We start from the raw sequence: 11,843 nt of genomic DNA, 5'->3' as shown, positions 1-11,843 counted from the left end.
GCACGCAGGCAGCGCCCGGTCAGCTGGCCAGCCGCCGCTGCACCAGGCATGGGCACGCAGGCAGCGCCCGGTCAGCTGGCCAGCTGCTGCTGCACCAAGCATGGGCACGCAGGCAGCGCCCGGTCAGCTGGCCAGCCGCCGCTGCACCAGGCATGGGCACGCAGGCAGCGCCCGCTCAGCTGGCCAGCCGCCGCTGCATCAGGCATGGGCACGCAGGCAGCGCCCGGTCAGCTGGCCAGCTGCTGCTGCACCAAGCATGGGCACGCAGGCAGCGCCCGGTCAGCTGGCCAGCCGCCGCTGCCCCAGGCATGGGCACGCAGCTGCTCTCCGTCTCGGTAAAAAGATCAGGAAAACCTTAAAAAATGCTTAACCGCGTTGTTTCAGACTGCTTGGCCACTGTCAATGGTCTCTGTGCGGAGTTATCTGGCACACGCCGCACGGCGTCAACATGGAGTCCACTGCAGTTGGAGCCCACGCCCGCCGCGCTCAGTTCGAAAAATGTGTGTTGCACCGCAGGAACCATCGTGCTCATGTTTAACATGCTTTTTAAATTTAATCCAAAAATCTTGATTAGATGGGGCATTTGACATCATCGGTATGCATGTTATGCAGTGCCTTTTCTGTAGGCTCCGACCGTACCACCCGATCGCGAAACTCCGGGTCAGCGACAGAATCTTGTGGCGAAAGCTGAACGTGCCGCAAATAACCCGGTACCACCCGTCCTGTCCTCCGACGAACGCCCGATCTTTAGCGCGCGGCCGCTGCCACTGGCCGCAACCTTCCCAGGCAGGCAGGCATGTAGCTGATTTTATCAGGGGTTGAGTGAGGCACAAAGGTCAAATTTGCTCTTAAAGTTAAGCGAAATTGAACGCAATGCCAACGAAATTCCCCGGTATTTAGTATAAGGCCTTTTTTGGCTCAAGGAGAGGGGACACGGCCTCCCTGTTCCCCTTCTGGGCTACGTCGCTGGCATCCAGGGAACAACAGGCGCTCCAGCCAACTGTTGGGGCGGGCAACCAATCAACAGTTCGCACGATTGCGATGAACAGTATTCTCCACACGTCTCCAATCTCTACCCCATTACAAACTCGGAACCGACCTCAATTTTTTCGGCATGCTGGACGATGAAGCGTCTACAAAAGCCGATAGGTGTTGCACGTTCGTTGATTCCTGCAGGCCTTGGCCTATCATTAATATATATATATATATATATATATATATATATATATATATATATATATATATATATTCATATATAATTATAAAGAGACCACAACGCATGCAGCTAAGCACCCTGTATGGAGTGTCAGCGACTGGACTGGTCATATTAGTGCTCAAGGAGTCATGGCGCAACGAGAATTATAACCAGAGCCTCCACGTGGGGGCCTAAGGCGTCACTCGTCCATTATGCCCCTGGGCTATGGCCTATGGTCGTATGGCAATGGGATCACGGCGGGAGCCTATGCCGACAGGGCATCAGAACAACAATATCAAACACAATTTGATACATGCACGTTCTGTACTTTTAGAACTTGACTTTTAAAATATTAAGTGACCCATGGCTTTCGTCAGCGGTTACATCAGCCCCGAACATCGTATTTTGTCTGGAGGCATCTTCGTGCTTTGAACAACGATCAGCACATGAAATAGTCAAACACTTCATTGCACCCTGGGTGACAGGCAAGCTCGCCTTCCGACAGGTGTACTAGCTTGCCTTCCTTTCAGGGGAGGACGCCAATAACTTTGGTTTGACGGTTTTATAAATTCGCTAGTAGGTAGTAGTGTTTAACATTATTGAAGTAGAATGGCATAACAAGAATGGACTCTGAATATGGTCGGAGATGGAATATATTTGCCGACTTGTTTTTATGACTTTGACCTGTTCAGCACGATCTTACTCCTATTTCTGGGGATTGGTCACTTTGGGCATCGGACAGTAAAGTGTTCGAGCCACCCTTAAAAGAAGCTTTTCTATCGGCTATCTGACTGCGCAACTGAGAATAATTGAAACAGTGCACAGATTTTGATAACTACCCAAGAGATTAGAAAAGCCAAGTAATCTGTGGACATTCCATCCATTTGTGATGCCTCGCACTCAACATCGCTCTGTCTAATTTCATTTTCTGCTACTAGGGGGCCTAGATTTTCCTTCCTCCAACTATTGGGCGTTATTGTTTCCGCGCTTTGTCCTCAGCTTTTCAGGTATATTTCCTGTACTACTTCATTTCTTTCCGTCTTTCTTGTTCTTCTCGCGCTTTCATCTGGTTGTACTGTAAACATTTGTGGAACTTCTTCCTACGAGCTTTGGCTCTGCTATTACGTTCTCCTTCTGTCCCTTGTATCTGGCGTCCTTGTGCCTGCTCATTGTAGATATTTCCCTCCAAAGCACAATCCAAACAAGATATTTCCCCTTTTTTTTCTCTGGCCCTCCCCATCTCTAATGTCTTCTCTTTAACCCCTCGCCGTTCGTCCTGGTCGCGACCAGTGTCCTCTCAGTTCGGCACTGACAACAGTGCCCGCCCGCTCCTCCGCTCGGCTCGGGTGGTGCTGGATGTCCGATGGCGCCGCCAATCTGGCTGAAGTCATCCAGGGTCCACGCGGGTCGGTCTGACTGGTCGGTGCTGGCGAACCGTCCCGACCCCATCTGGTGACGGAAGCCGTGCTCATGCCGCAGCACGGTAGACGCTCTGTCCGAGGGTGGACGCTCCATCTGACACGTCATCAGGCGGTGGACACTCCCGACACCGCTCGACGGCCGATGCTCTTGACAGCGTGAAGACAACGCCTCCGAGCTGCTGCAGACACAATGCCGTGAATAGCTGCTGACGCAACACGCTGCAGGACACAATGCCGCGAAGAGCTGTTGACTAAATGCTGCTCCAGGGCGTAGTGCCATAAAGAGCTGTTGGCCAAACGTCTGTACTGTCCACCCCATGGATTCGATTTGCAAACTTCTCCGACGCGGCGGCATCGCCTCGCGTCGGGACATTGTCATCGCAACCGGGTGAACGCCGTTCCTTACTCCAGTGCGCTGCTTTATCATTTAGAGCCGGGGGTCTGCTGTGGCCGCTGCGCCTTCTCCCACTTCTACTGCGCTATTCTTCCCGTGAACAGTTCTCATGGCAAGTCATCTGTGCATGGCAGGAGGCTCCGAAGGCGTGTTTATCCATAACACTCGCTGTTCAAGAGCGGGTGGCGAAGCGCGACGCATCATCGTTCAGTGTCGTGCGGAAGTTGTTTTTATGAAAGTTCAAAACATTCGTCATTTGTCAAGGCTGTGAACCACTCGTGCCGAGGCAAAATAGCAGAACCGCTCCGTCAGCGGCGTGGTATGCTTCGCCCAGTCATGCATTCGTTTATTTACAGTACATTTCTTGGCGAATTACAAGTGATGTTCAGTTTATATATGAGACGACTGCAGGCATGACGATGAATGCGCTGCTTGCATTGTAGCTACGGAGTCCAACCATTGCAAGATGCAATCATCAACCATAAATAGATGTTTGCAACCATTCCTGATGCTCCTTGTGCTGCCATAATGGTAATAGGCTGTGAGTATATGCTTGAGCACTGCTGCGGGCATTCCGCAGTAAAAAAGAAAAACATTCAGGCTTGTAGTTCCGCTTGCATTAAGTTTATTAGTCATCTCACTCCCCGCTCAACTGGCAAAACTGATTAGCATGACATATCAATATGTCTCTGCCATCAGTAAGTTGCCATCAGTGTGTATGTTACTGGTTTGGCAGTTCCACCGCCTCGGCTTGTTTCGCTCGTATGACTCCGGTGCTTACTCCGATGGAAAGCCGCACGTGACAGGCGTTTTTAGTTAACGCGAGGCTCGCTTTTGGGCCTGCACCGTGGTCGGGGTTTGGAGATCGGAGAGGAGAGCACCTGGCCCCGCTGTGTTAATCGCAGTCTTATGCGGAAGGGCCATGCATGCAGCCCACAACGCTCACATAGTCCCTGAAGGTACGAAATCCCCCAGCGGGCCGAAGCGCCATTAAATCCTAACCATAATCATCGTTCTTCTACCACCAGCCTTGCATTAGTAACAACAATGGTGTGCAAGTGTCATGCGATCAATATAGCTGCTGTAGCAGTGAGCGTGAGATGTGTTGGAAGGTATGCATGCATTTGCACATTGCACGTAGCGCTGTGCCGATTGCGAGCGACCGTCGCGCGCGCCGCCGGGCATCCGCCGGGGCCATCAGCCGCCTGACTACCGGGCCCGTCGACGGTCAATTAACACCAGAGGTGTCTGCGCGCTCATTAACATAACAAACACATCGGCCAGAGTTATTGGCCTCATTAGTCCCCCGATCGCGATGCCATTATACCGTTTGAATAGGATCCGTTTATCATGGCTGCTGTCGTTAGGGTTGCGTTGTAATTCGGCCCTGAGTCACGCGGCTGCATGCATGCACCTATCACACCAGCGCTGCATGCCGAAGATCTTAACCGCAATGCTTGCGAGCATTCATACAGATCTAGTCGGCATGATCCATATAATGCTAAGTTGTAAGTTTCTCTGCCAACGGCCGGCGTATTGGCAATTACTGCGATGCACTCAATCTTCTCTGCTTGGTGTCTGCTTGAGTGAGTCGTAACCAGCTCAACCCTGGCCTGTTGAAAGCAGGACGAGAAAGCCAGGATGCCTGGAGACGAGAACACTCTGGGTATGGATCTTGAGCGAAGTCCAATAAGTTTTGGATAAGCAAAAGCGTGTAGCAGGTTCTGTGCTCAACACTGAGGTCCTTGACATCCATGTCGATGCCCTTGATTGTCAAATCTTGCCTTCGTGGATCAGTTGGCATAATTATTTTGCAAGGATTTTGCACTGAACATGTTGCGCAGAATCCTAGGACTTGCGAACATACATAATGCATGGAACAAGCACTATTGGCCAGACGTGACAACTTGAGGCTCTCTCTGACTAGTTGGTAGCGCCCTCAGCTGCGGTTGGGTCGAGCATACCGCGCAATCTCGGAATTTCAGGACTCGAACCCAGCGCCAGTGAACTGCCTCATTATCGTTCTTTAATGATTCAATCCAAGCCTTTTGATTGGATGGATTTCTGGGGTGAGCGTCCACGCTAAGCAGTGCTTGTTGCGCGAACCCTGACGCACCATCGGATCACGAAGCACTGGGCCAACACCAGAGTTTTGGGCGAAACACGCGCGCATAGCCTGCATTACCTGCGTCTTCGTTGGCGACAACATACCTAGGCTTGCGTGAGAGCGCTATCATATCTGCTCACCAATACGTGCGTCTGTCAGTACCTAGCGATTGGCAGTGTGATCTGTCTCCTCCTTCGACAACGCGTTGGTGTGACTGGGTATTCGTCCACAAGTTCAGTGGAACAGCAAGACTGTTTTGTGGTCCTGCTGAGCAGTGGTCAAAAAGGACTCCGCCAGTGTACGTTTAACGTTGCTGTCAGTAGGTTCAAAAACGTGAAGTAGCTAGCGAGTGTATCGTCTATTTAAATGATCATTTCCATACTGCCAGGCCATCAAAGGCGCTTTGTGGCACCAGAAGTGCGAACATGATCTTACCTTCGCAGTGTGGGAAATATGGCAGCATGCCGCATATTGGTATGACAGGCGCATGGACTGACTGCACGTAGAGTGTGTACGTGCACGAACAGCCAGTCCGTCGCATCAGTATTTACACGACTGATCAGACATGACAAGGGGTATGAGGAAGTGGGTGCACCATGTACAGTCAAGGTGTGAAGTGGACGCACTACGTACGGTCAGGGGCGTGAAGTGGGCCCACCATGCGCGGTCAAGGTGTGAAGTGGACGCACTACGTACGGTCAGGGCGTGAAGTGGACGCGTCATGTACACTCAAGGTGTGAAAAAGACGCACCATGCACGGTCAAGGCGTGAAGTGCACGCACCGTGCATGGCCACGGTGTGAAATGAACGCACCATGCACGTTCAAGGTGTGAAGTGGACGGCTCCGATCTGCGGAGCGGCAGGAACAGTGGCCTGCAGGCGTCAGAACTACGATACGGTGTCATCACGCATCTGCGAAGTACTGCAGATTGACTGTTTATGGTCAAACCGGTACCAAATAATAACCGCCCCATGTTGTGAGGCCATCTTCTTTTACAACTCGTAATTTTAACGACCTAAGGCAGCATATAGGAAGGCTCTTCGCCTAATTTATGTCCGGCTGCATTTCATCACGTCATGGATCCACCCCTGTGTCCTGAGTTGTGGTCCAATTAACGCTCCACGCCGCTCTGAACGCTACAGCTCTGTGGCGTGCTTTCTCCGCTCGTTCATCCAAAAACTGGAGAAATTGCAGGTGATGGTATGTTGCACGGGCATTACGCATGCCCTCTCGCTTTAAAAGCAGGCACGCAGCGCCGCTGGACACTGCCAATGCTGCGGGATGGTGCTCATCACTTGATCCTCGTGGGAGGTCATTTATTGAACAGATTAGATGACCACTTGATGGGAATAAAGATGAAACGGGTTTCTCTCCCATAAAACGTAATTGGTTTAATTTAGGGTTTTACAGCGGGTCAATGCGAGAAAACCGCAGTTCATGAAGTAACTATCCGCCGGATAACTCAGACGAAAGGCCCCGCTGTGTAATTACACATCGTCTCAGCACATCCCGGCCACGAGAGGACGGAACGCCACAATGCAAATTAATACTGGCGCCGCGGCCTGGAATTCATCATCGCGGTCTTGCGGGTCGACTTTCACATTTCGCTTCAGGTTTGAACGGCCTTACGACCGCATGGAAGGTTTAGCAATAGCCGTCGTTTACGACATTTATTGGCCACCTTGGGCCTACTTGAGAAAACCGACGGTCCAGCCCCTGAATATGCGCTCAGAGGTCTGCGCGCGTTGATATTCTGTCCTGTATCGTTGCTGTCCTTTTTTTAGAAATTTGATCCGAACCCTTTGAACGGATGGATTTCTGGGATCAGCGCTCACGCTAAGCAGTGCTTATTGCGTGAGCCCTGACTCCTACCATCCGATCGCGCAATTCCAGGTCGGTTTCGGCACGGTCCGTCCTGCCCTCTGACGTCAACTGACCTTTACCGCGATCGCTGCCACCGGCCCCAGGCCATATCTGTCAAGGAAAAATAGCGAGCGCCTAAAGCGACCCGGACCCACCCCGCCACGGGTGGATGAGTTGGGAGGCAGGCGCTCTTACCAACTGAGCCACCGGGGCGGACAACTTGAGCGTTTGTGCTTACGATTATCAGGACGATTTGTCGCGCGACGATAGCTGCGTTGCAATTGGACTTGATTTAAAATGTCATTATTCTACGATACCATCACCAAAAGATCCTATATTATTTTGAGCAATTGCTGACGAAGGACAAAATAGCTCAGGCGCGAGGACGGCCCCATGGAAAGTCCTGGGTTCGATTCCCGGCCGACGTAATAACCTCTGAGCCCTGATGTGCCTCCGAGGCCCGCTGGCACTCTATGAAAGCGCTGCGTGACGACACGCGTTGCGCGCCTTTGATAAAAAAGTTAATAATTGGTCTAATTGTCATGTTTGTCAATTATGCCAAAGTCGTTGGAACACGAACAGGCGCTGGCCGCGGCTTCAAAACGCTCCGTCGTCGCCGGTAGCCGGGGTCAGACGCCTTAGTCAGACAGGACTGCCGGGACTCGGAGCCTGGAGCGAGCTGGTCGGGCACGGAGGACGGGGCGCGTCCCCAGCTCGTGCAGCGCGGCTCGCCATCAGCCGCGCTGCCCCACGGTCCCGGCAGCAGGGCTTTGAGGGCCGCTCGCCAGCCGCGCTGCTCCACGGTCCCGGCAGCAGGGCTTTGAGGGCCGCTCGCCAGCCGCGCTGCTCCACGGTCCCGGCAGCAGGGCTTTGAGGGTCGCTCGCCAGCCGCGCTCTCTGCTACCAGCGCCAGGCTGGAAGGCAGTACAACTGGAGGTACGGCAGGCAGCTGTCGACTAAGATGATCATGGACGGGTTTGTCTAGGCGCAGTGAGCGTGAACAACGCTGGACGGGGCTCTCTTCTGGTTTTTCTGTGGGCTCTGGGTTCTGTTTTGTTTTGTTTTTGTTCACAATCTCATGGCCACACATGGCTACAAACGTGGATTTCATTCCCACCCAAGGCTTTGCAAGCACCAGACAAGGAAAACAAAGTATGCCCGTGCGAGGGGTGGGAAGGAGAAGCAGCCTATCAAGGTCCTGCATGACGCCATGAAGCTCTCTCATTACCATATAGTACACAGGATATCGCAAACTTATCCGGTGCTTCGGACCCCCTGGGTGCAGTGCTGTGTCGCGTCAGTGTTACAAGCGGGCTGTGTGTCAGTGAGCACGATGCGAATCTCGTGTAGCGAGAGCTGTGACCCCAAAATCAATCGACCAAATAATTCATTCGATTAAGATCATATTGGCATTGTGTCACTCGTAATGCAGCTGTGCCCTGAAGACAAACTTGAGCCTGGTATTGCAACGACCTATGCAAACTTAGGTAGCCATTGTCCAGCAATCTTATAGATGCAAAAGGTAATATACATCACCATAAACGTCGCTGGTAGATTCGTTGAGGCGGTCGCATGGCACAGTCTTCGGCCGATGCTCGGTTTCTCATTGTGGCCCGAGTTTTACAACGCGTGCTGGCGCGCTGGTAGGCTTGATTACAAGGACGTCGTCGTGTATTCGCTGCCGTCTATGGCTGGGCAACATTTAAATGATGCCGCACGCCGATGAATGTATTGAGTTGCAGTTGTACCCTACCCTGCTGCCATTACCGGATGAAATGACGTGTGGGGGAGGGGAGGATACTCGCGTAATTTTGATAGTCAGTTCTGCTCTTCGTGTGACTGTCTCGCATTGTATCACTAGCACTCGCTAGAAGCCGACGCTTTGACCTAAGCTTAGGCTTGAGTTTGTTGGGATGTCTCCTCACACGGAGACAGATCCGGCTTGGATCTAGACCTTGGATCTCGGATTGCTCCGGCGTGACCCTTTCGTGTGAGAAGAGGTCATCCCGTTCCGAATTTGTCTCAGAGCTGAGGTAAGTGCATCGAACGCGTACTAAATCCATGTGCACGTTTCTATAGAACCATGTCAATGAATCTCATTGAATCGTGTGATCTGCTCATTGATGAGTCGTATTCTTTGATTCATGGCATGATCATTTAAAAAGCAGGCCCATAAAGGCCGGGTCGAGTTGGTTCGCTAAAGCCGCAGTCCGTGATGTCTTCTTTACGACGTCTGTAGCGGCTTGGGTCATGGGTTTGCAGCTTTCAGAGGCGTTTGATGATGCTGCAGTGGCGGACTGATCGGGATTCTGGTTGGAGCTCCGGGTGCGCTGAGATCCGGCAGACACGAGGGATTGGCTGGTGGCCTGCGATGGCTTGTACTGCACGGGCTTACGCGCGACGCTTACCACGGTTTGCTGCAGTATTTTCGTTGCGGTCGTCTGGCGTCTGGTAGCCCACTGAGGTTTGCAACGAAATGCGCACCATCTTCCGTGCACACCAAAGTTGTGTGAGAATAAAAACTTAATGCTATGCATAAAATTTTGTAAACCACCTGCACTTCAAATGTATCAATGGAGCATTGAAATGTATTTCTTCATCACGCGTGCTAATGTGATCTTTTGTCATGCTAACCCATTTAATAGATTTGATGGGCTTCGAAAATATTACTGAGGAGGTACCATGATGCCCATTTATTTGACCGCGATTCTGTCTGGGCAGAACGGGACCGACCTTCTCTCCATTAATGCATAAACATCAGGAAAAGCAGCCATTGCCCGAACTTACTTCGCTTTGATCAAACGCACAGCCGCATTCACGACAGCCATCGGAGCGTTCAATCACGGACCAATCAGAGACCCATGCTCCGTGGCTCTAAATCCCCGCTGAGCTGGTTGCGCGGGCAGCGGGAGTTCTCCGCTCCGTCCCCGCGCGCGTGTGCCCTCACGCCCCGCGGAGGGAGGCGCTCGAAGACACCCAACACCGGCCGGCAACGGCGGCGACGAGACGGCCGCCGCGTTCCGCCCGGGCTGAGTGCCGCTCAGGACGGCAGCGGCGCGCGGTTGCCCTGTCCGGCTCCGGTTCGTCCGCAAAAACCGGACGGCCACTCACCAGCCGCCGCAAAAAACCCAGCAACCCTGTAACCGCCCGCCGCTCGCAATCGAATGCCGATACGCAAATTAAATATTATCCAGATGGTATCGCGCGTCCGGAGATCGGTTCTGTGCGGCTGGGTCCCCGCTTGGTGAGGGATATCTCGGCGGGGTGCCCATGAGGGGAACGACTTGTACTGGCGTGTGCTTTCTTGTTTCGGTTGGGAGCTGAGAATGAAGACGGCTGGTGAAAACGCGCCGACTGAATAACAGCTCTTGGGGAGTTAGCAAATTGCGTCGTACCACGAAAGCTGTTCCTTTGTTTGGCCTAAAACTAAACGAGTACTTCGGTGATGAGATGTGCGGGTTTGGACGCCTCAGATCCCGGGCGACTTTAAAGCTTTGCCACCCCACTCTGCCTGTCTTCAGTCCATTGAGCTGCCTAACAACACAAAGTTGCCAGCATTTGGCCAACATGAATGCATCGCATCACGTTCTGGCCTCTCACATGGCCCATGCTTAGACAGTCTTTGCAGAATGTTTAAAGCACACAAAAGCTTCTAGCAACAAAAGGTAGCGAGCTGAAGAAGACATGCTACATCTTCCTGCATATTTGATTCAGTCACTTCAAATTCACAATTTTGCCACAAACCGTGAAATGAGGATAGGGAACAAGATGTAGCTCTTCATAGGCGAGAGGTATTTTTCCGGGCGGGGGGGGGGGGGAGGGGGAGTGATACGTACGCCTGTTAACATGACCTCTAATTGATCCGGACCTGATCTTGTTGACTGAATGATTCGCAGGAATGGCTTCGGCCTCGGAAATCTTGCAAAGCACGACCTGTTGCGAGGATGCCAAGCCAACCGCGACGTTGCGCAATTCCATTTCAGCCAGATGCGCTGCCAACACGTTATAACACACCAGGCGATGGCGTAGCGGGGCCAGTCCCAGTTGGCTATCTTGGCCAGTGACCAGTCGGCTGTCAATGACGCCAGCTCCGTGAGCGGGGAGTCGGCGTGCGACCCATTATGCTTGCGAAGCGTTGGTCAGTGTCCTTTGCTCTGTGAGTCGAGCTGCTTCTAGCTAAACTAAGTGGGGACGGTTGGAGCGCAACGGAGCTTCAGTCGGTGCCGACATCTCTCCATCTGGTAGATTTCCCCAGTTGTGATGTCACATGCTCGTGCTACCAGAAGTGTGTGTGCGTGTCGAGTACGAACTTCCTGATATGCATGGCTGTTAGCGACATCCCTCCATTCGCCCTGTTCCTAGTTTATGAGCCCTGATCATCGTACAGGCTGCTGCAGGCGGCGCTCTGTTTTCTTAACTATACGCGGAAGCACACCATTGGGATCGTTTACAAAACTAATGGAAGAATGCAGGCGAAAATGCCAGACTGCATTTTTAAAGCCAACAGCATGCATTACTTCTAATGTCCTAAAAATGTATTACATTGCTCCTTAGTGCAGTTACTTTGCGTAACCCTTTCCATGTCCTTGATCTACAACTGTAAAGGTACCTTGTACTGGAACCTGCCATCTAATTAGTGGCTACCAGAAACCTCTCCAGGCAAGATTATCTTACCCGCATCCTTGCGCCAGCCCGGGCGTTCTGTTCCATCTGACCGTGGTCCATGATAACCTATGCTCAGTATGCTAACTACTGAAGTCAACTCCCGTGCACTCACGACTTGAGCGTAACAGCACGCGATAATTGTCAGAGCAGCACCCGGAATGACGCATGCCTGCATGATTTGTCGAACTTTTGCAGCC

The 11,843-nt window shown here is 52.3% G+C and overlaps 1 protein-coding gene across 1 annotated transcript in view; it reads right to left on the bottom strand.

Moving 5' to 3' along the window:
• Positions 1 to 175: 175 nt before the first annotated feature.
• LOC119101572 (uncharacterized) overlaps positions 176 to 11,843 on the bottom strand; it is a 14,766-nt gene continuing 3,098 nt past the window's right edge. The window contains exon 3 of the mRNA XM_037224921.1: positions 176 to 193. Coding sequence (XP_037080816.1) covers positions 176 to 193 — 18 coding nt within the window. The remainder of the gene's footprint in view (positions 194 to 11,843) is intronic.

Source organism: Pollicipes pollicipes, unplaced genomic scaffold (assembly GCF_011947565.3).
Source record: "Pollicipes pollicipes isolate AB1234 unplaced genomic scaffold, Ppol_2.1 Scaffold_2555;HRSCAF=2994_pilon_pilon_pilon, whole genome shotgun sequence".
Classification (NCBI taxonomy): Eukaryota; Metazoa; Arthropoda; class Thecostraca; order Pollicipedomorpha; family Pollicipedidae; genus Pollicipes; species Pollicipes pollicipes.
The sequence above is the reverse complement of the archived record's forward strand: the minus strand, read 5'-3'. Positions and strand labels throughout refer to the sequence as shown.